This window comes from Dunckerocampus dactyliophorus, chromosome 2 (genome assembly GCF_027744805.1).
Source record: "Dunckerocampus dactyliophorus isolate RoL2022-P2 chromosome 2, RoL_Ddac_1.1, whole genome shotgun sequence".
NCBI lineage: Eukaryota > Metazoa > Chordata > Actinopteri > Syngnathiformes > Syngnathidae > Dunckerocampus > Dunckerocampus dactyliophorus.
Genome location: NC_072820.1, coordinates 36024855 through 36049955, shown reverse-complemented (window position 1 = coordinate 36049955; position 25101 = coordinate 36024855). Strand labels below are relative to the sequence as shown.

The 25101-nt window shown below is 39.5% G+C and overlaps 1 protein-coding gene across 3 annotated transcripts in view; it reads right to left on the bottom strand.

Moving 5' to 3' along the window:
- Positions 1–25101, bottom strand: part of LOC129170695 (ankyrin repeat and fibronectin type-III domain-containing protein 1) — a 179852-nt gene that overhangs the window by 130090 nt on the left and 24661 nt on the right. For all 3 annotated transcript variants that reach the window (XM_054758550.1, XM_054758543.1, XM_054758533.1), the window contains 2 exons: positions 12578–12759; positions 8047–8276 (listed from right to left, as the gene is read on the bottom strand). In XM_054758550.1, the coding sequence (XP_054614525.1) occupies positions 8047–8276; positions 12578–12759 (412 nt within the window). The remainder of the gene's footprint in view (positions 1–8046; positions 8277–12577; positions 12760–25101) is intronic.

Below are 25101 nucleotides of genomic sequence, written 5' to 3'. Positions count from 1 at the left end.
TATTTCAATCAATGCCTTGGAAGTTGAAGGATTCGCTCTGTATCCTTATTGGCCGTACTGATGTTTATCTCCAGTTTTTGAAAATTGGTACTACTGTAGCTATTTTCATTTTGTCTGAAAATATACCAGCCTGAAATGATAAGTTACTGATGTGCGTCAATCTCGTTAATGACCCTTTTTATCATTTCCATTTCAATTCCATTACAATCAGTTTATGTTTTTGCTTTACATTTTTTAACAATATCAATTATTTCTTTTTGTCACATCTGTGGGGAACATAGAGTTGGGATTCCTGCCTATAATTTCAATCCCTTCTACCACTTTGGGATCCTTTATTCCAGATTTCATCCAATATTTATTGAACTTTTCTACTCTGTTCACAATAACAATAATAATAATAATAATAATAATAATAATAATAATAATAATAATAATAATATACAGTATTATAATACAATAAAGTGTTTTTCTTCTTCTTTTGCCAGTCAGTTTAAATGATAAACACTGGAAGATGGTCACTAATATCGTTAATTAGCAGACCACTAGTTATGTTATTATCAAAATCATTAGTGAATATATTATCAACTAGTGTGGCACAGTGGTCTGTTATTCTGCTTGGTCTGGTGATTTTAGGATATAGACTCATGCTGTACATTGTATTTATAAAGTCATCTATTATCGTTTGCTAATTTGGATTCTAAAGATCAATATTGAAGTCCCCACATACAAAGATTACGGTACATCCATCCACCAGGATGTGGCCCACTGATCTTAATTTTACAACACATCCCCAACATTTCAAGCATGCTGATTCTTCTGCAAATCATCAATCTGTATCTATGTAGGATGTCTGTCTATTAAGCACAAGCTTTTGCATGTGTGATCACACTGAGCCTGTTTTCCCGATAGAGATAATGAATCCAATCAAAGTGGGCTCTCAACCATGGGGGGGAGCAGTGACATATCACACGAACCATTCACAGCCCACGGGTTTAAGATCATTGACGTCATCGGGCCAATTGGGCACCACTGAGATGAGTGTGAGCGTGTGTGTATATGATCTTGTTACAAATGCATCCTGGTGCCGTCTCCTGTGGTTTTTTTGGTCTGGCAAAAAGAAATAGTCATTTGCTTTACCCCCCCTCCTGCATTTATGATATGAATTGAAAGAAAAATGGCCTCCACGCCGTTGTGTTTAATAAATAAACTGCGTGAGTCATGGTGTAAACAGCGTCAGACTGAAAACACACAAGAGTGCCGGAAACAAGTGTGACGAAAGCATTATATATTTACAGCCGCTCAATCAACAGCAATAATGCACTGTGTACTACTACCAGCTTGTGGGTGACACTGGCAAGTGTACGCACTAACGTTGGCACACATTTACACTCATTTCTCATGGCAGGAACATTACAATGTCCAACAGCTGCTCTGTGGGAAGTGCACAGGGGGACAGAGTAGCATGACAGATGTTTTGCTGATTGTGACAGTGACAGTAACAAAGGGATGGACAACACTGCATCAGTGCCATTGCAAACAATGCCGGAATCACATCGAACCACAACACAAGGTCTTATTGTATTGACACCAATATGAGACAACACTTAATATAAGACAACCCCTCAAAATCAAAAAGATTGTTAATTATAATGCTGTTAAAATTGTTTATTAAATAGCTTCTCCATAATTTTAGAAAATTGGGGTAATAAGGAAACTGGTCGGTAGTTTGTAAATTGATGTTTATCTCCATTTTTGAAAATTGGAACCACTTTAGCTATTTTCATTTTGTTAGGAAATGTTCCAGTCTGAAATGATAAGTTACTAATATATGTTAACTTTCTTAGTGCTGTTCCTTAAAATACCATTTAAGATGCCCCAAGTTGCTCTCGTGTTATTTTTATTCTTATCTAGTAAATGACTACAATATTCCCTCTTACACGCTCTCAAGATAGTTGTCAACTTATTTTTTTAAGTCTTATACTTTTGTTCTGCTTCTTTAGTCTGTTGAATGATGAATGTCCTGTATAATGTGTTCTTCTTACAGGCGTTTTTTAGTCCTTTTGTCATCCATGGCTGGTTGTTTTTCTTGTGCTTCTTGAACAGGGACAGTTCTTATCAAAGAGCTCCATATAAGCGCATAGAAAGTGACCATATGCTTCATCCACATCTTTTGCACTGTAGACACTCTCCCATCTTTGTTCTTCTAGATCTTTCCTGAAAGCGCGGACGCCATCCTCTGTGCGCAGTCTTTGAAAAGTCTTTTAGCCACCGCCTGTCTTTTATTATAACGTTCTTTGTAAATTACAGTATAAACACTGGAAGATGATCACTGATGTCACTGATTAACAGGCTACTAGTAGTGTTATTATCAAAGTCATTGGTGAATATATTATCAATAAGGGTGGCACAGTGTTCTGTTCTTCTGCTTGGTCTAATAACCTTAGGATAAAAACTCAAACTATACATTGTGTCTGTGAAGTCATCTATTTCCTTGTACTTATGTGAATTCAGAAGATCAATACTGAAGTCTCCACATATACTTTTTTGACCTTGAGTATGTCTGTAAACGTTGTCTTAATCCAGTCCTCAAACATTCCAATCCTTCTATATACACAATTTATTAACACAGTTTTGCTTTACAGATTTCAATCCTCATACATTGTAGGATAACAAAAGACATATTTTCACCATTTTCTAGTTCAGATGTTTGTCCACGTACATAGCCACAGCTCCTTCACTTGAATTGTTCCGGTTCATACTGTACAGATCATTTCATATCCTTCCAGCTCAACGTCCATACCTTTGTTAGCATTAATCCAAGTTTCTGAGGTTGCAGTTACTTTAAAGGGTTCCTTGAATTGGTTCAAATGTTCTTTGATGTTATTAAAGTTTGCATACATGCTTCTGCTGTTTATGTGGATAATTCACAACTTATTGCCGATATTAACATTACTGTTGTATTGCTCGTCGGTATAATAACAACAGTCACTTGTGATGTGAAAAAAAAGCTGGAGTCCGGATCGATGTCTTTTTCTAAATCCAACTGTTTGTGATGTGTGAAACAAAAAGTGTCCAATTGTAGATCTTCCTCAGTATTTATCTAGATCCTTGATGTCTTTGACAACAAGAACTCTGGCCTCTGGTCCTCCAAGTAATTTGATGAAGATTTTGCAGTTTGCACACCATGTACCTTGGATCCTTCCTTGCTTCCTCAGATCACGTGTTTTCTTAGTGATCTCAGCATTGCGCTTTGTCAGGTGGTCATTCATGTAGACATTTGTACCTTTCAGCTTCTTTCCTTGTTTCAGCAATGCAGTCTTGAATTCCTTGTTATTGAAATTGACGATGATGGGTGTGGTGCTGTTCCTGCCATCCAGTGGGATACAAGTGTCAATAGTTTGGATGTATACGTCCACCTCCTTGGATTGCAAAAAGGTGACAACTTGTTGCTCCGTTGAGGTGACATCCATTTCGTCTGGTTCGTCCTTATTCGCCACTGCCCTGGCATAGGACCTAGGTTTGATCCGAAGCCCCGTCACGACCACATCATTCATTCACGTGTTCTGACCCCTGTCATCTATGGTGGTTTTCAGCTGCTCAATGACTTTGTATTTTTCTTCAGTGTCTTTTTTGAGATTGGCTCTCAGTGCTGCATTACTTTCTTTATTCTCCACTCTCAGATATTGAACTTCATCTGACTTAAAAGGATTTGTTTTGGTTTTTTGATGGATGAAAATCCGGCAAGAAATTGGCAAAAAAAAAAAAAAAAATAGTGCAAAACTGTAAAAAATAAAAATTTAAAATTTAAAATAAATAAATAAATAAATTTGACCATATTAATGAAATTATTCCTGTCCCTATTACGTTTTTTATAGATTATTTTTGTTATATTTGATCCATTTTGAAACGCAAATTACAGCAGCCTCAGTACATTGGTATGAAAAATGCATGGGTAAATTATCTGACTTAAGCCCCCTCCATTTACGGTAATCAATTAACTGCACACCAGAGTAAAGAGCTTGTAATTGATGATATGCTCCTGGCATCATCCCTGGTTTTGTTGCCTCTATCACCAGGGGGAGGGAAAAAAGTGCCAAAAGGTGTAAAAGATGGCGATGAGAAAGTATCCCCCACTTGTAGCCGTAACAAACTGAGTAAAGGAAAGTGATGGAGTGAGTGAATGAATTACTGAATAAATCATGTCAAAAAAGAAGTGGAGGAGATAAAATAAATTGTGTGGCATTATCGATGTGAGCAGACTTATATGTCCGTCGACATCTTACGCGACATTCAAAGCTCTGCTTCCATTACAGGGGCACAGTATCATACAAACGGGGCACACTCTTAGACCACACGGTCATGTATTAACAAGTATATTGCACGACCAATGTTGTAATAACGGTAATTCATGCCACTGATAAGTTCACTGTAATGAACGGTACGGCAAGTGGAAGTTTCACGCCAGCGGCTGAGTAGCGCACCTGGCGTTTTAAAGCGCATGCATAGGTAGACCACTCATGATATTTCAAATGCATGCAGTTAACAGAAACCACATCAGGAGATTACCTTCATTCACAGCTGTCAATGCCGATGTTTTTCGACCTTAGAGACCCCAGCGGTTATTTGCTTTTGCAGACAAAACACCCAGCAACTATAGGAGCAAATGTATCTATCTTTGACCACATCGTCATTTATTAACAAGTACATTGCACAGCACAGCAGCAACAGAACCAATGTTGGAATAGCGCTCGCTGATGAGTTCATTGTAAACAATAGTATGGCAAGTGTAACATGTATGATATAATAACAGAACAACTATTTTTTTTTTAAGTCTAACACCAGTGAGTTTCACCCCAACAGCTGAGTAGCAAAAATTTAAAGCGCATACAGAGGTGGATTAAAGATGCTAACCACTCATACTTCAAATGCAGCTACTGTCATCTTATAAAGTTAATAAAACCAACATCAGGAGGTTGCCTACAGCCACAGCTGTTACCAGAACTAATCAGAGCCCCCTGTGTTTTTTGTTTTTTTTGCTTTGGTAGACGACACAGAGGGTCTACAGGAGATGGTAGCAAATGACTACTGTAGTACTACTCTTGTACTACTGTAAATAGAGATTGATGTTGTATTAGATTTTGTGATTTTGTGGAGCAGTCTGTACATAATCGCAAACAGATGAACAGCCATTAGAATAGAAGCTGTGTGAGTTCTCACCCCAAAGCAACTGCAAGCCGTAAGGTCCACAGCAGCCGCCATGATGACACCAGCAGTCAAAACAGCAGATGTGTATAAAACCTCGCCTGCTGATGAGCTTCTTGGCTTTCTTTTCCGCTATAAAGTTGCTCTTCAAATTGCACACTCAAAGCAGCAATGCCTGGGGAAGGACCAGCGTGATGCTATGATAAAGCTATGTCAATATTAATTCTCGATGAGGAACCTTCCAAAGGTGAACCAATTAGAAACAATTCCCTTATTAATATCCACAAACATCCATTCAGCGTACAGCAGAACTGTCGACTAAGTATACACACAGTTCTCCCAAATAAGGGTAGATGACCTATGGAAGGGTCCGATTGCACTAGTGACACTGGAGAACCAATTACACAGCTGAGGCTGCTAATGAGGTGTCCCGTTACCTGATCCAGTGACCAGGAGAAACAGAAAGCTCTTGAATCTTTAATGCTAATACTGCTGCCCGTCTGGAATCATGGGCGTCAAAAGAAAAAAAGTCACGATACAAACTTAATTCAATGAGACAACGAGGAGAAAAGACATACAATACAGCAAAAGATTAATATATATACGTGTATATATATTCCATGCCATGTCAACTACTTCTGTGTTTCAAGGTTTAATGAGGCTGTCATTATATGACATGGTGATTCATGGTGCCATTTATCGCAGCAGCATTGCTTTTTTCCTTTCTCTCTGTGCAATTATGAACACTTCTGTCGCTTTTGAATATTATTACTAGGGCTGTCAGATGATTAAAAAATGTAATCACATTCATTCCAGTTTTTAAATTAATTAATCATGATTAATCACCATGAGCAACTATGTGAGAAATATACCCATTTTGACAGTATTTAAAGACGAGAAAGATCAATGGGAGGACAGGATTATATCCAGTATACTTGTATGTATTAACAGCTCCAAATGAACTGAATATGTCAATCAAGCTACATTAGCCTCTTTAATAGTAATAGAACATTTGAATCACACTTTATACCGTGTTATTATGAGCAATGAGGACATCATGTAATTTAAGGTAATTTCCAGAATACCACTAATAAAAATGTAGCAACTTGTACATCTGAATGAACCCTGGCGTTTTTTTTCAAGAAAATATTCAGTTTTGATGTTACTTATTCAAACGGTTGTAGCTTGAAAATGGTTAGAGATAAAGGCATACTGTAAATGAGAAAAACAATCATCAGTATGACCCAACGTTTGGGATGGGAGTAAATGCACGTATCTAATTTGCATATTATGACACCACCAGGCTCAGAAATTGTCAGATTCCTATCGCCACGATACCAAACAAGCTCATCAAAATGTCTCATCCACTTGTGATTCTCTTCCTCATCTCTCACGCAAACAAGTGTATTTCCCCCGCACATTCTGTCCCTATATCTGCGTTGTATTTTATTTTCTTTGCATGACCCCCCCTCACCATAGCAGTGTTTTGACCACAGAAACATGGATCCTCTGGGCTCTCCCCCCCCTGCGACTCAGAACACAGTGAAGCCTGGAAATGTGCTGCTTTGTGGACTGTCATAGCGGGCAGACGCGCTGCCGCTAGCAGCCGTGAGCTTCCGTGTAGCGGCACTTCAAACTCATTATCCTTAAGAGTTGAAGTGAGTGATAAGAATATCCAATTCATGTTTTTCTTTCTTTCTCGCTCCACTGTGCTTATGATAACGGACCCGTCTGCTGTCATAACAGAGAGGCGTGCTTGCTCTGGTGCGGATGCGTTAATTACACTACATTAACAAAATTCACCTAATTAATGAAATAAATTAGTTACCGTCGTGAACACGTTATTTTTGACAATTTAATCATGACATATTTACATATATCATCATCGTCATTATCATTAGTATTATTATTATTGTATCATTAGTATTATTATTATTGATATGAAAAAACATATGAAGCTAGTTTTGCTGGAACTTGGTTTAATTTACCAAGTAGCAACTAATGTGCCATATGTTTTACAATTCTTTTTACAGTCATTAAATCTGTTAAGATTCATTTTAATAATATACAATGAATACGGTAACAGAATTTTGGGCGAGTGGGGGGGGGATTTCAACATTCGAACGAAATCACTCAAGCTAATACAATAATCCCTCGTTTATAGCAGTTAATTGGTTCCAGACCCGGCCGCGATAAATGAATTTCCGCGATATAGAATTCAATGTTAATACATTTTATATTTTGTAGTTATACACAGAAAACCTGTTTATGAATTCCTAAATACAGTTTTTAATATTAGAACCATCTAGACATGAAATAACACCTATATAGTCACCTTTACACGCCTATTAGTCTTAGTCTTTATAACACATTGCTCAACTCAGGGACTCGAGATGGCCACAAGTTAGCGAGCTAGCAGTTATCCTCAAATTTATTTCTTCTAAACTTAGGTAGCCAAAAACTTACCATTTCCACACGGACTGGAAGGACAACCTTTTTTCCACATGTCGGACATGCAATGGCTGACTTTATGAGTTCATGCGGTGTTAAGGTAATGTAATGTAAGGTAATGTCTCAATATTTTGTGTCATTACTGCCGCCTAGTGACCAGAATACTACATATCGCTTGTATTTTAATATGTTTTGGCTAATAATACACCATAGTCTACCACAAAACAGTGGCCATTTGTTCATTAATTTCTGAAAAAAACATAATATAGTGAGGTAGCAATAATCGAACCGCAATATTGCGAGGAATTTCTGTATGTCAAAGCACCTTGTATGCAGTGTAACACTGCTAAAAACTTCATAAAAATAAAATGGAAATAAATTCATCAGACTCACAAACTTCCGCTTCAGCTTCGTCTTACTGCTGCGTGCCGGCTTTCCCTCCGCTGCCGTCCCTCCGCTGTAGTCTGAGGTCATGTCAAGGTGGTTGTCCGCAGAGATGCTCTTACGGAGATAAGCTGCACGCGCCCGGAAGTGGGAGAAGGGCGACTGGGAGCGAGGCCTGGCTTCGCATCGCTCGGGCTCGTCTTCGGCTTCCATGTCATCCTCCAAGCGCCACAGCTCCCCTTCGGAAAAAAAGGTGGATTTTGATGTTGTTTCATGTGGAAAAATGCTGAAAATTCACCTTTATCTGGTTGTGCACTGACATTCAAGGGGCTCTAGCAACACAAAATGTTACATAAACATTTTTATTCTCATGCAGCCTGAGTTGAGTACACACGCTGAATGGAGATTGGCCATTATGTAAAAGCAAGAGGCAGGAAGAAGCAGATTTGCGGCGGCTTTGTCTCCCCGTGTTCACACTCGCCGGCTGTCAGAATGTACTAATCACGTCTGACGCCCATCACTCTATTTTTGACATTTGTCACACGTTGTCCTGACAGCAGTGCCTCAGTAACAGCGCTTGCAAAGCACACACAGTGGTTGTTCAGTGATTTACAGAGGTTGTCAGGATCTGGTACATGTGTCCATCAATATTACACTCACCTGATGTGTTTATTAACTACTAATGAGAGTCTGTCTTAATAAAGATAACAACTCTCAATTTAAAGGTCACTCATTTCACAATATCTTTTTAATCCGTAGTAATGGATCATACTGTGTTTTGTTTATAAGATTTTGTTCCACTGAAGCATCTAAATTAGCAATGATGATGATGAGTGCGGTAGACGACCACGATGTACCCTGCAGGACATCATTTTCATACATTTAAATGCACAAGTGGATGAAAGCTTGGTTAGTGTGGTTGGATGTTGGTCAAGTTACAGTTTCATCAACCCTTAAAAAAAAAATGATGCTATAACATTGCCTAAATTTTAAAAAAATGTCTTGTGGCAGTAATGTTGGACACATCTGCACCTACCATATTGACCCGGGTACAAAAAGTAAAAAAAAAACGACCTCTCCCCAAGTGAGTTAGCGCTTTACTTTCAGAGGTAAAAGTGTTCTGTTTACGTAGAGAAAAGCCTGAAGAAGATGGGTCATCTTATATTCAAGGTCTAGAAATGTAACATATGAATGCAAACCAGGATGTGGCGTCAAACGACCTCTCCTGAAGCGAGTTAGAGCTTTTCTTTTCTTCTTTAAAGATTTCATTTGGTTCAGCTGGCAGTGACTGAATGGCTCCTGTGAATGGTATGCATGCAGCACTTAACGCGTAATACTATAGGACATGTGCCAAACTCAAGGCCCGAGGGCCAGGTGTGCCCCGCCGCATCATTTTGTGTGGCCTGTGAAAGCCTGGGAATAATATATGTCAATAATGCACTTGACCTTTTTCCTTCTAAATGACGGTTACAAATGACCCTCGGAGGGCAGCCATAACTGTTCTGTCAACCTTTGCTTATTTGGGAATATTGTTAAAAACGAGCGTAAAAAACGTACATCTTTCCATCAAAGATTATGACATTTTTTAATGACAATTATGATGCTAATGCTGATACAAGCTGTGTGGCAATTATGATGACTTGTTTAAATACCATTGTGACAGAACTATGACACATTATTAGCACTAGGTGGTTGTACGAAGTAAACAATTGGTAAATCTAGGAGACAATATTCAACAAGTAGCTATATTCAAGTAGCTTTGTCACGACTATTAAAATGGTGTAAGAAGAGAAGAGCCTAACCCTAACCCTAACCCTAATTTGGTGCTATTCCTCTATGATTCAAAGGTTATCAACCTAACCTGTACTCCTGTAAAGAGTTGAAGTGGGAAATAAAAGTGAAGAAAGACTACTGGAGTTGAGTTGATAAGGCATCCTCTACGATATTCTGTCTTTTCAAGTGCAGGCTGGCATGAAGTCCAAAAGAACTTGTCAATAACTGCGATGTAGCCCTCAATGAAAACAAGTTTGACACCTTCCCAGGGGGCCCTGCTATAGAACATAAGCAGCTGACGAATGACTGCCATAGTGTATAAGTACATTATTGACGAGTTTAAAATTGGGGGGAAAAAACGAACAGACGCGTCAGCACTAACAGAAAAACAATGAGCAAGGGGAGCAGACAAAAGCTCAGCGGCATTATGGTCGATGACAGCGGTTGCTAAGCAACAAGGGGCCAAGTTTAAGTCTCTCAATTTTGATATTTGCAAAAGAGCAGCAGCAACAACAACGTGGTAGGGGGAAATAAAACAGACTGATGGGTCGTAAAATACTAGTAGTACATGGTCTAAATATGACAATCTGAAATAGGCCAGTCAAGACACGGTTGATGTGATGCTCCTTTCGTTGCGCAACACCCTCATGAATGCAACCACGGAAGGTATTTAATAACTAAGCTGAAATGAAAATAATATTATGCAGTTCTATTTCAAATAAATCAATGAATAAGGCCGCACGGTGGCCTAGTGGTTAGCATGTTGGCCTCAGTCTCTCACAGTCAGGAGGTTGTGTTTTCATATCTCTGTTAAAACATCTGTGTGGAGTTTGCGTGTTCTTCCCATGCGTGCATGGGTTCTCTCCAGGTACTCCGGCGTTCTCCCATGGTCCAAAAATATGCATGCTAGGTTAATTGGAGACTCTAAATCAATCGCATACGTGGCCAAAACTCCAAGACTACTTTAGGTTGTGGGCCCAACTGGACATTACCCCCACATGAACATTTTTTAGTTTTTATTTTATTTTATATTTATTTTATTTTATCGGAGTGGGTGATTTTGTTTTTTGTGCATTTTTGTGTCCATTCATTCCTGCTTGAAATTGCTACTTTCTCATAGTCCAGGAATAGTTTGTTTTGGCGTAGTTGTTCGTTTCAATAAAGTGATTGTTGATCGACCACCTGTCCATCATTCTCTCAATGTCCCACAAAAGCTACACTATTTGATATCAATACAAAAACATCACAATCTGTGAGATGTGTAACGTGGAAGAGTGTGAATGTGTGGAATGGCCAGATGGGGTAGATACACATTCCCCAGTACGCTTTGCTGGGGGCGAGTCGGTGCAGGAGGCGAGCCGGTGTACTAGTGTACCACCGGAGTTTTGGGGAGTGGGCTCCTTGCTGGGGCTCGCGGGTTGATGCCTGGATAGCGGTGGGGCATACGGGAGTGTTTAGTGGACAAAATGCGTGCCTGTTGGTCGCTTTCCGGGAGGTGAGGGCAGTAATTTCATCATACATTTTCCGGCAAAGTCCCAACATCGACTAGTAGCTCTCAATCGACTGGTTGGCGACCACTGCTCTAAATTGTCCATAGGTATGAATGTGAGTGTGAATGGTTGTTTGTCTATATGTGCCCTGTCATTGGCTGGCAACTCTCTCGCCTGAAGACAGCTGGGATAGGCTCCAGCATACCCGCGACCCCAGTGAGGACAAGCGGGATAGAAAATGGATGGATAAATGATTTTTTTCTTAATATTTTATTTAAAATATATTTTTTTAATTAAATTATTTCTTTTTATTTAGATTTATACAGTATAGGATCAACCAAATTTTGTTGCAATGTTTTATCTTATTCAAATTTAATTGATTTGATGATTTTTTTGTAATATAATTTTTTTTTTCTTCATACATTCAAAAATGTTTTGGTTGCTTCTGGGAGTGTGCGTGTGTTTGTGTGTGTGTTTTGCTTTGTTTACATAAATAGATACTTTTATGAGGTAATAATTGTATTTATTTTACATCAGTGTTGTCCAAAGGGCCAGTTCAGTTGCGATTAAAACAAATAATAATAATTCCCGGCATATTGTAGAGATACATTTCAACAGAAAAACAAACCAGCAAAAATGGGAAGAAAAAGAAAAAAGGGGAAATGTAAAGAGAAAAAGTTAAACTGTTGATGCTAATAACGCTTATAACAATCGTCGTCACATAACACAAAGGCAGCACAAACTTTAGTGTTTAAATATATTTAACATCCTTTTAACTGTTTTTTTTTACCAAATTAAAAATATCAAAAAATATACCCCACATCTTTAGATTTTTCCCGAAGTGGCCCTCGGTGGAAAATTTTGGACACCGCTGCTTTACACTTAGACTTTTGTGCTATCCTTTCTCTTTGTGGCGCTATGCATTTATCGGAGCAGCGGATATAGATTAGCATCAGGGAGTGAGCGAGAACAGCTCCTATATGCAAGCCTCTCTTGCATGAAACATCACAAATAAGGAGGACATCGCAGCTATTTCCCATTTCCCAGCTGTGCTAATGTGCTAATTCTAATTCATGGGGAGGAGCTGAGATTAAATCCCAAATCAGTAGTGGCTAATGTGGCTTGTGTGTAGTGCATGCTGCAAAAAGGTATGAATGAATTAATATCTCACTTCCATCCACCACAGAGTATTTTTATCGTAAGAACATCATGTTGTACTATGGAAAGTGTATGGAAGCTTTATTCCAGAACAATTACAAGCAGAATATTGTGCCTACCTGCAGGGGGCAGCGTGCAGGCCTTCGGGTGGCTGCTGGCAGTGGCTGGGTTCTTCCTGCGAGGAGGACTTCCACCAATGAGATCAGAGGGATGGAGTCTGGACACCCGAGGGGACTGGGGGATGCTGGGTAGGGTGCGAGACTTGGCCAGTATTGGTCTCTGCAATTTCCTTTCAAGTGACCTGGTTGGGGGGTGGGGAGGACACAAAACAATCAAACGTTAATGTCAGTATAGCAGTTCAAAATAAGGCTGTTATATCAGCCAAAAATAAGAATAAATACATGTCAAATAAAACTGCACATTAAAATCTGAGGCAGAAATGGCAAATATAAGACCCTATTTTTCCCTGAGGCTCCACCATACTAGCGACCCAAGTGAGGACAAGCGACATAGAAAATGGATGGATGGATTTGAAAAAAAGTCGGAAAAAGGCACGTCGTCCTATATTCTCTAAAGCAGCAGGTGGGACAAAAAGACCTCACCCCAAGCGAGTCACCCCAAGAGCTATTCTTCCTGTAGCAAAGAAGGTATTTTCTTCCCCTAGAAAAAAGTCTAAAAAAGTCTTGGACTTGCACATCTTTACTTGAGATTTGACTCAAAACTTGAGATTAAAGCCTTGAGACTTACTTGAGACTTGAAAAACACTGACTTGCTCCCACCTCTGATAATGTGTCAGAAGAAGTTTTTCTCCAGTATATTAAAATATCACATATCTATTGCTATATTAGCACTGGCAAATATTGCATTTGCATCATATTGCAAAACACACCACAATATACAGTATCCTTCAAATAAAGTCATGGAAAAAATGATTATACCACCTTTGTTTGTTCAGTTTATTGATGCATTGTAATGCCTGGTACAACTAAAGGTACCTTTGTTTGGACAAATATAATGATGATAACAAATATAGCTCATAAGAGTTTAATTTAAGAGCTGATATCTAGCAACTTCCATGCTTTTCTTGATAACCAAAATCACTTAAGTTCTTACACGAATAGCTATAGCATTGTACTGCCAAAAAATGTCATTCTTATGAGCTATTTTTGTTGTCGGTTATATTTGTCCAAACAAAAGGTACCTTTTAGCTGTATCAGGCATTAAAATGAGCAAGAAACTGAAGAAACAAGGGTGGTCTAACCATTTTTTCCCATGACTGCATATCAATTATCGCACAACAAAAATGTTGCAATATTATTATTCCAAATACTGTATTAGTTGACTGTAAAATAATGATAATAATAATAATTATTATTATTATTAATTATTTCATCTGCCTATGTCACAGCCAGCAAGGGGTGAATTCATCTTAAGGTCCTGTCCACACCGGAGCGTTCTTGGGAATATTTTTTTGGTGAGTTGAAAAAAGGTTCCATCCACACTGTGCCAGATCTGTATATAGTGGCATCCAGACGAGAAAGCATCACTGAGTGAAAACAATGTAATACACAAGGCACACCTACGTGTGGCGTTGTGAATAGGCACACAGACAGAACCACGTGACACTCCAAACCATAGAAGAACAACAAATGTTCCATTTATCACAGCAAGTCTTCCAGATCCTGAAGCAGCCAAACGGCCCAAGACCATCACACTACCACCACCATATTTTACTGTCGGTATGAAATGTAGCGTTACTTTTACGCCAGGTGTAATGGGACACACGGCTTCCAAAAAGTTAAACTTTTGTCTCATCAGACCACAGAGTATGTCCCAGAGGTCTTGGGAATATTCCAGGTGTTTTCTGGAAAAATTGAGATGAGCCTTGATGTTCTTTTTGTTCAGCAGTGGTTTTCATCTTGGAACTCTGCCATGCAGGCCGTTTTTTCCCAGTGTCTTTCTTATGGTGGAGTCATGAACACTGACCTTAACTGGGACAAATTAGGTCGGCAGTTCTTTGGATGTTGTTGTGGGGTCTTTTGTGACTTCTTGCATGAGTCGTTGCTGTGCTCCTGGGGTAATTTTGGTTGGCCGGACACTCCTGGCGAGGTTCACCACTGTTCCATGTTTTCGCCATTTGTGGATAATGGCTCTCATTGTGGTTTGCTGGAGTCCCAAAGCTTTAGAAATGGCTTTATAGCCTTTTCCAGACTGATAGATCTCAATTAATCTCAGATAAGTTATGTTTTAAGAAGGGGGGCAACCACTTTTTCACACAGGGCCATTTAGGTTTGTTTCATTTAGATTAATTCAGTTGTGTTGTCATTGACTAATATTTTTTTTTTTATGATCTGAAACATTAAAGTGTAACAAACATGCAAAATATTAAGAAATCAGGAAGGAGGCAAACACTTTTTCGATGATTTTGACTTTAAAAGATGAGCAATAATGTTAATAAAATCTCAAATGTCAAATTCAACAGTTCTCAACTCCTGCAAAAAAGAAAATGTTTCTAATTCTGTGCAGGTTATATTCATTTAGATCATACATCAAAAGCTGGTGTTCAAGTGTTCATTCATGTATTGAGGAGTGCATCGTTATCTTTCCAATAGGATGATTATCAAGCAGTGGTACACACGTTAACACACACTCAAACGCACACCCACAAAGTCAGTTTCCTGTTAAGGAGCAACAAGAGAGCAATTGTACGGATCAATCATGAAATTACTTCCACCTCAGCATAATCAAGTCGGAGGCCATTTAGGAAAACAAGCAACAGAAATTGGTTTTCTTTTATAGTGGTTGATGGCACAAAACCCCCAAGTGGGATGCCAATCAATACACAAAAGCGCCACACTGCTTTCACGCTATAAACGCAGCTGAATAATAAGAATATGAATAACATGACACGACCTGCATGTGAAACAGCTGCTGGGTGTTAAAAATGCAATACTGCAGTTACAAGCAGTGTTAAACCATCACTTAGATGCAGCTAAGACCTCGAATGAGCTTTGACAACCCAGAGTCACTGCAGCCAATCCCCCTCCCTCTTCCTCCTCCTCCTCCTCCTCCTCAGAGTCTGCCTGCAGCGCTGATGTGATCAAATCCATTGAAACGTGGTCGGCATCTCCAACGCCAGACTCAGACGCCTGAACTGCACAGCACGGACTGACAACTTTGTCTATGAAACACCTGAGAATCCACCCTGGGAAGCAGTTGAGTATATGGAAGCTGAAAGGAACTGTCTCTTTCTTTTTGTAAGACCGGGGTTTTATTACCTCCGCTAAGACGAAAACGCATGGTTTTGATTGTTGTAAGTATAGCGGGGGTGTTTACCTATTATTATTACTCCTGTTGGGAGTGCATGAGTAAGTGGAAAGAAAAGCATAGCTCCCTTTGACGTACCACATGATCATGTATGAACAAACAATGTACAACACAGCAGCAACAGAACCAATGTTGCAACAGCAGTAAGGGACTCAGCATTAATACTAGAGCAGCAACAATTAATCGATGAATAGATGATGAATCGGTTATCCACTTAATCTACAACTATTCCGCTATTCGATGAATAGTTTTTTATTTAAAAATGTAAACATCCTCTCATTTCATACTCTGAAATGTAAATAGGTTTACTTTCCTTCGTCATCCATAAAAGGAGACCTATTGTCCTTGTGTTTTAGGCAAAACAAGATATTCACACACTTTGACTTTGCAAAACTGTAATTGACATGTTTGCCTTTTTTTTTTGTATATGTTGCGGACCAAACCACTAACTGTTTGTGTTTGCTTCATATTGATTTGGTCCGCCTGGGGACTAACATTACTTGATTAATCGAAACAACACGCTTCAGATTAATTGACTCGGAAAACAATCATTAGTTGCAGCCCTAATTATTACTGCTGATGAGTTCATAGTAAACAGCAGTATGGCAAATGAACACACAGCTGAGTAGTGCAATTTTAAAGCGCATGCAGAGGTATATAAGGCTGATGGATGCTGACCACTCATGATACTTCAAATGCGGCTAACGTAAAAACCTTTGCCTTATGTGGTAATAACATTTTAAGGCACACTAACGCCACCACCTACAAGACCGGAATGGAACACTAAGGCCTTGGCATGAGTGCTCTCCGAAAGTTCTGAACTCCTGTTTCCATGCTAGTAATGTATTGAGCAGAGTAATGCTTGATATTGTAGCTCAGTCTCCGATAGCTGATGTCATGTTTGTCTTCTTTAGACAGCAATCTATTCAAGACTGACTGCAGCCAAGTTGCGCGCAACTCAGTCCACACGAAAAACAGAATTCTTTAATGATCAATTAACATGCACAGTGGTTCTAATATCTTACAGTATCAGCAATGTAATCCTACATCAGGGGTGTCCAAAGTGCAGCCCAGGGGCCATTAGCACAGAAACATCTTAACAACAAAACGTAAAAGAAAATGTTTAAAAACAGCAAAAATTGAAAAAATCTGCATTAATTTTATAAGAATAAAGTCAAAATATTAAGAGAAAAAAGTTGTAATTTAATAAGTCATAATTTACAAGGATAACATAGTAGTACTATGACAAAAAATAACATTTTAATGGCATAAAGTTGAAATATCATTTTTCAAGTCTTATTATGAAAAAAAAACAAATAAATTAGGTCACAGAATTTGTTATGTTACGAGCATAAAGTGGGAATACAGGCATAATTATGCGAAAAAAAATTACAGAAAGAAAGTTTAAATAGTTGTAAAATAAAAAAAACAAAAACAACAAACAACAACAAAAAACAATTTTACGACAATAAAGTCAAAATATTGAGAAAAAAAATCGGATTGTAAAAAGAAAAAATTCCCAATTTTATGAGAATAAATTCATAATATTAGGAAAAATAATGTAATTTTAGTAGCAGAGTTGAAATATTACAGAAAAAATATGTATCCGTAAGTTGTAATATGAGAAATAACACAAAATAATGAAAACAATTTTTGAAAACTAGGTAGGGGAAAAAGTTCTAATATTATGGGGATAAAGTTGAGAAGAAAAGATTATTTAAAAAGAAAGTTGAAATATTTGGAAAAAAATAGCATAACAGCAAAAATGGGGAAAAAGGAGCTCAGACCAAAGTTCATATTAACACTGCACTTTCTCACCTACATTACAAAGCCAAGATTAAGTTTTTTCTTAAAAGATATATATAACTAATGAGTCTGCAGGAGGAGTTGAGGACTCTTTGTACACTTCCCCAACTTATAGACAGGTCCTCTGTACCCTGCCTGCAAATTGAGGGATGTATTTTAGTAGACTTTTTAATTCTCTCGGATGTCTGGCTTCTGGATTTTGCATTCATCACCTCGGGTCTATCGGCTAAACTGACAGGGCAATTTGAAGCAAGCACATCCGCAGGGGCTTTGAAAGTAAACTACAGACATGCGCTTACTGTCAGCAAGTCAAGAGGTGGATGTTGAATATTCGGCCTGGGACACCGAGAGCATCCATAAATGGACACTGAGAAATGTGATGATGATGAGTCTTCACCTCACGCAGGAAGGGAGCTAACGGTGAGACACACAAAGACGTTGTCGGAAGCACACGGATATCTCGCTCTTGAGCAAATACATGCGTGAGAAAGCTTTTGCCTGAGATGAACGCACATGGGTACACATTCCTCACAGCGTGCACAAGATGAAACAACACGGACTCCCACAGGTAAACAGCAGCAACGCATGCACAATCTCACACACACGCACAAACACAGCATGCGCACATGTGGTTGTTAGCGCCCCATCAGCACATGGTGATAACACACAGGGTTGGCCCAGGCCCTAAGACAATTTGGGTTCTCACTCATGCAACAAACCTGTTGCTAAGCGACAAAAACAAGGACAAAGGAAAAGGTGCTGAAGTTTCTCAATTGCCAAATGTGGAGTCAACATTGCTGCCTTATTTGGAAACTTGATTCTTGTGAAATACATCCAAAGGACGGAGGTGAACATTCACACAAGAACAGTATGATGTGTCTATTGAAGACTTTCAACATTCACCCTCTAGCCTTCTTTTTTTTTTTTCTTTTTTGGGTTTTCTTCTCTTTATCCGTCTCGGCACTTGACTGACAGTGAAGAGGGTTTAAAAGACTTGGCTTCAATCGCCTTTCTTGCCGTGAGCCGCAATGTGCTTTTTTTTTTTTTTAGCTCACATTTCCGTATCAAGAGGTTTAACAGCCAGCACGAGTTTAAGGCCGAGAAATGGAATCTAACACGACCAATTATTACGAGGTAGTATAGCCACGCTTCAAGCTTTTAACCACTCAGTGATGCATCAGGGAAATCTATTGCATTCATGTGCATACCCTCTTTTAGGGTCTTTCCTTACAGCTCTCACGATGTTTCTGTTATCAACCACGGACGTTTTCGCTGGGGTACCTGTTGGACCTTTGTTACTTAGTACACCAGTGGCTTCTTTCTTCTTCAGAACCTTCCAAACGGTCATACTGGCTATGACCAATGTTTGTGCGATGGTTCTGATTGATTTTCCATCTTCTCTCAGATTCACAATTGCTTGTTTTTCCACCCATAGACAGCTCTCTAGTTTTCACCTCTTAATGCAGTCTACACCGGCAAAACCTATCCTACCCAAACTCAAATGTTGCTCTCTGCTCTCATAGTTGAATACTTAGTCAGAAAAATATGCATATTTAAGCAAATTGTACATCATTTTGCCTAAATTAGGTATTTTCAAGCAGAAAGATGGCTCGATGAACTAAAACACAAATGTACTGTAAGCCATTAATGTTTAATTTATTGTAAATGTAGTCTTCTACATTGGTCATTAGGGGTTAGTGATTGGTGAGACAATCCAATCAAAGTAAGTATAAGAGTGGTTAGCCATAGCATGTATGTTCACAGTGGTTCAGGACTCTTCTTCCTTGTACTTTGTAAACATCATCTGCTTGTGATGTTTCTTGAAATCGCTCATTTTAGTGCATTGTTTGAGGTCTTTACTCAATCCGTTCCATAACTTGATTCCACATACTGATATGCTGAATGTTTTCAGCATTGTTCTCGCATAAGTGTTCTAATTTAAATTTTTCTCTGTGTTACATTTTAGGTAGCAGGTTCTTGTTTGCTTTATGCATAATTTTAGCTGTTTGAAAGTTGACCAGATCAGCAAATTTTAATAATTGTGATTTTAGGAATAAAAGCTTTGTATGTTCCCTGCAAGCGGCATTATGGATCATCCTAAAAAACCTTTTTTGTAGCACGGTTAGCGAGTGATGGTGTAGATGTCTACATCCACCTCCTATGAATGTAAAAAGTTGGCTATTTGTTGCTGCGTTGAAGCGACATCCATTTCATCCGGTTCTTCTTTGTTTTCAACTGCCCCGGCATATGACCTGGGTGTGATCCGGATGGCATCGTTCATCCGTGCATTCTGATTCATTTCATGAATTGTGTTTTTCATTTGCTCAATTATTTCCTCTTTTGCTTCTTTATCTTCTTTAAGGTTATTATCCTGTAATACCTCGATTTATTTGCGCTGTTCTCTATTTTCCTCCCTCGGGTGTAGGATTGGGCGATATGGACCTTAGCATGTATCACAATATTTTTGGGATGTATCACTATATGACAGTATAATTAAATTCAGCGCAGTCTTGTATTAAAAACTACAAACCTTAAGCCATGTAATTAAAAATAATGAAATGAACAGTAATTACCTATGGCACTGTGTAGAGAGTGTCCAAAGCAAGCCAGTCTATTCCAGTTGTTGAGGGCAGCTGCTTTCACAACATTAGATCCACTGTCAGTGTTCTGTCAAAATTGGCTTATTTGAGAATATTGTTAAAAATAAGTGTCACATGACCACACGTGTATTTATCAAAGAACATGACAATTATGATGCTGGTCGTTTTAGAACTTATGTGGCAATTGTGATGAATTTCAATAGTGATGAATTTCAATACTTATCTGACAGACCTATGACACACATTATTACACATCAGTAATACTTGGGGGTTGTACAAAGTAAACAAATGGAAAGAAAGAACAAAGACTCCTAAAGTATCTTTCGACATTCGAGTATATTTGTCACAACTATTCAAATGATTGTAACAAGAGAAGACCGGAGAGACCGCTGGTATGTGACGGCTATTGTTGTTCCTAAGTTACAAACTGCACAGTAATGAGTAATAATGTGATGCTATTCCTCTCTGATTCTAAGGTTATCAACCTAACCCGTGCTACTGTAACTAGTTGAGGTGCAAAATAAACTCAAGACAATCTACTGGAGTTGAGTTGATAAAGCGTCCTCTGCAATTTTCTCGGCCTTCTCAAGTTAAGGCTGGTGAAAGTCCTAGAGAACTTGACACTCAGTAGTTACACTAACTTGTTTCTTCTCACCTAAGTCCCATGCCTGGAGAAACTCCTTCAACTCACTTGCGATGTTTTCACCTGTGTTCCTCCAGAAAAAAAACTTGTCTGGAGAAAGGACGATTTCAAAGACCAGTCGATGGTTATGTAGTAGACCGTGAGGCTAATATATGGTTGAGTCTACTACTAAGCTACTCCCTGTCTGTACTACATCTGCTCAAAACCAAACCCCTTCCATATTACAGCGGTACCTCCCGTTTACCAACAATTTCTTCGTCTACAGTCTACGCTTCTCCTCTGCCTTCAGCCACGCTCATTTTCTCTCTTTTGGTCTGCTTTCTCGCAGGACCAATGCATCAATACAGTGCGCCGCGGCTCGCAGTCGCAGGGAAAACGCGTCATCAGCTCTGCGTTTGAAAATATAATTTCTACATATGAATACATCATTTTCTTATCATTGAAAGGATTTACACCGGTATAGAAAAATTATCGCTCAACCCAATTCAGGTGTTTAACATCCTTTCTCAGGTGTTTAGCCGCCTCTTGAAACTCAGAGAAACTCTCCTTGAGGCTGTCGTTCTGCTGTTTTAGCGTTCCAATCGGCAGTATGTGTCAAGATTTCCTGCTGTAGATCTTTCATTTGCGCAATCAATAGATTCTTCAAGCTGTTACATACTGAACTCCACTCAGCGGCTGAGACAGAATAACTGGCGCCCCATCTTCCTGCATCTTGGGTGACAACATGGCTGTTAGCGGCTCTGTTGGTGGTAGCATTCTTTACAGGGGTGGCCTTTCCGGGGTATCTGGATCTGAGGTCTCCGTGCTCGAATGAAATTGTTTTTTCTCAGCATTGTTTCTAAGCAACCGCCTTGAGCTTCGGCAGTTAGCTTGCCTTGCTAACGGCTGTTGGCGCTTATAAATCATTTATTTCGACGAGTGCGTTCCTCTCACCAGTCAGAGTTGAAGTCGGAGATGTCAGCACACTATTCTACTTTTGTGATCACAGTGTGGTCCAGAAGATGCAAAGCGGAGCTCTTGCCATAAACCTCCTTTCCCGTCAACAGGAAGTTTATATAGATCATAGTTTATATCTTAGATTATATATACTATATTGGGTAATATGAATGTAAGGCTGACTATATGGGTGTTATTTCATGTCTAGAGGGCTCTAATAATGTTAAAGAATGCATTTAGAAGGTCGTAAACAATTTTTCTATGCTCAAACAACAAAATTATTGAATTTATCGGAAATTTGCGGAAATTCATTTATGGTCGGGTTCGGAACCAATTAACCGCGATAAACAAGGGACTACAGCAAAAATAAAAGAAATTGACCTCACAGTTCCAATACTTCTGGAGGGCACTATGTGTCAGGTGGATCTGCAGTTGAAAACTAAATAAAATACAAATTATAGGCTGGGCGGAGCTCATCTGGAGACTATCTTTCATACTGCACAGGGAACTGCCGTAAAATATCGAAGTGTCAGTCAATGAGACACTTTGACCTGTGTCTGTAGGTGCTGCTGTTTTGGTTAGCAACATATTTTAATCCAAAATAATGTCTGAGCTGAGGTACTATAATATATCAGTCACTCATTTTTGTTTCTATAAGAAATTGTTTCAAGTAATAATTGACAAGGTATCTATTAGAAAGAAATTGAGGAGCCATTTGAGGATATCCAGCATTCTGTCCATCCCACTGAATGAAGGGATAGCTGTCCATGGTGCTGAATAAAACTAAGACAAACCATTGCTACTGCTGGAGTTCTCTTCATGATTGAGTGACATATCAAGCAATTTAAGCAATGTCATGAGTAGAAAACGAAGACTTAAAGGGAGTTCGTTGTGACGCTTTGACATATATGGACATATAGACTCATGTTCATCTCATCTCAAGATCATCTAAAAATAGTCCAATAGGAGGTGCTTTTTCTGCAAAATTACTGTGAAAAAATGCTGCACTATCAACGTACATCCTGTTTAAGAGTGGCATGACGGAAGGAAGGCCAGTTAACAAGCTCCAAGCTCCTCTGACACGCCACGGCCAATGCCACTCTGCTGCAAACGTGAACACTTTGCCCTTTTAGTTAAACATCGCTCATGATTCATTACACACTGAACGACTTGTCGCCATTCATTTTGGCCGTGCACCAGACATGGTGCACTCTGGCAAAACAGCAAATATGTCTTTTTAGGTGTAAACTGAAAGGTGAAATTTTCTTTTTTTTTTAAGACGCAAGCACAAGGTGGAAATGGGCTGCTCCATTCTAATAAAGATAAGCCAACTTCTCATTAACATCAGAATGAGTCTTCAAACAGAATTAGCAAGGAGGCCGCTACCCTCAATTCCGAATGGCTCCTCATTCAACGCCACAGAGAACTAGAGACACGGTGAAAGAAAGAGAATAATGAGAGTCAAAATTAGAGAGCGAGAACGAGGGAGAGGACCTGCAGATGGAGGGATGTGCCAGACAGAGACAGTGAGTTGGAGAGACAAGCGACTACACGCATGAGAAAGATGTTTGTTATGATGTCCACCCACGTTAACACTTTGCACTGCCAGTGAATGATAGGAGACTTGATGGATGTTTGTTCTTTACTTCAATAGTAAACAGGTGCATAGGAATGCCTCCCTGACAATGCCAAACTAAACTAATCATTAGTAGCTTCGTAAAGGCAGTAGATGTATTGGACCTCATTAGATTAGGTGTCCAAAGTGCGGCCCGGGGGCCATTTTCAGCCAAGTCATTCATTATTAATGAAGATATGTCATTGTTTCCCACAGGACTGCAATATATTTGTGGCCATGTGTCATCTCATTTGCATAATTTGCCATGATGCATTTGCATGTCATGCAAATGGTGAGGGGGGCCACAGCAGGATCGTTGAGAAGAGCGATACGTGCTTTCATGTTATTGTCTCCAAAAGTGCCCAAGAAGACCAGGGCATTTGTTGCTAGTTGCTTTTAGAGGGGTATAAATATTCACTAAATATAGCGACTAAGTCGCTAAGCTGGAAACTCTGATCACTCCTGCAACATCTTCTTGTTCTCTGGCAGATCAGGTGCGTTAGAAGTAGAGTTATGATGCCTTCTACTGTACGGAGTTGGATTGACAAGCTACATTCACAGACACCCTTATAATGTGTTGATGAGCGAGGGTGAACGGGTAGTGCCAAACCTATCTGTGATGGTCCGCCACAAATAAATGAATGTCTGGGAAATTTATTTGCTTTCTCACCAATAACACAAAGCTAAAGATGTAAATCCTTTAAGTTTCCTTGGTGGCAAAGGTTTGGACACTGCTGCATTATAGTGTGAAGGGGTTCCTAATGATGTGGTCAGTGTGCTTATATAGGGTTTTAATGGGAGGTAAGGAGCACAACAGTATGATACGTCAGGTTCTTATGACACACTTAGGTCCCCGGTAACAAGCAAATTTCTGTTTTAAAGTTTGGAATTTCAGCTGTAGCGATGGCATGCTAGTCACTCGAAGGCTAAATTTAATGATGAGCAGCAAATACTGTCAGCGCGTGGGACACCATGATGTGTGCGTGTGTGACAGTATGTGCTCGGAAAAGCTCTCCTTCCTCTCCTCTATTTTTATCCAAGTATATACAGTACATATATTTTTTTTAAACAGTCTTCGAAACTGAGCATCAGTGGGAAGGAATCCATAGCATCCAGCGCCATGGATGATGACAGCACATATCCAAGCGCACCTCCACACTTATGTAACGCCATGCTTACCCCTGTGCATGAACAGCGACATGAATGCAAACACACGGATGCCACATGGAGATGGAAAAAAACATATATGGTTCACCATAGCGTCTATTAGGGGTATGTATGGTATTGGCCTGCATATAAGACCACCCCCCCTTTTTCAAGACCACTTCAAAGACAAAAAACAGAACAAAATCGGTAGACTGCAGGAATAAATTATAACCAACTGCTCACAACAACCTCATGACAAAGCTGGAACATCTCTTTATAGCGCTAACACTTGCGCTAACACTTGCGCGTCCAAACCTGGGATACAAACCACGCTGCCAACACGACCGCTGACTGGGTGAGAGACATGCCCCCCTAGTGACCACAAGCCGTTAGCCTGAGGGTGGTAAGGCGCTGTGCAATGTACTTGCAGACCCAAAGATCCCGCAAATGTTGACCAGAGCTCCGACACGAACTGGGACCCCCTGTCTGAGGTGATATTGGACGGCGTGGCCGACAGAAGTGCGCGGGCCACGTCTGCAGAGCCACTGGAAGACAAGGCGTTTCCCTTGT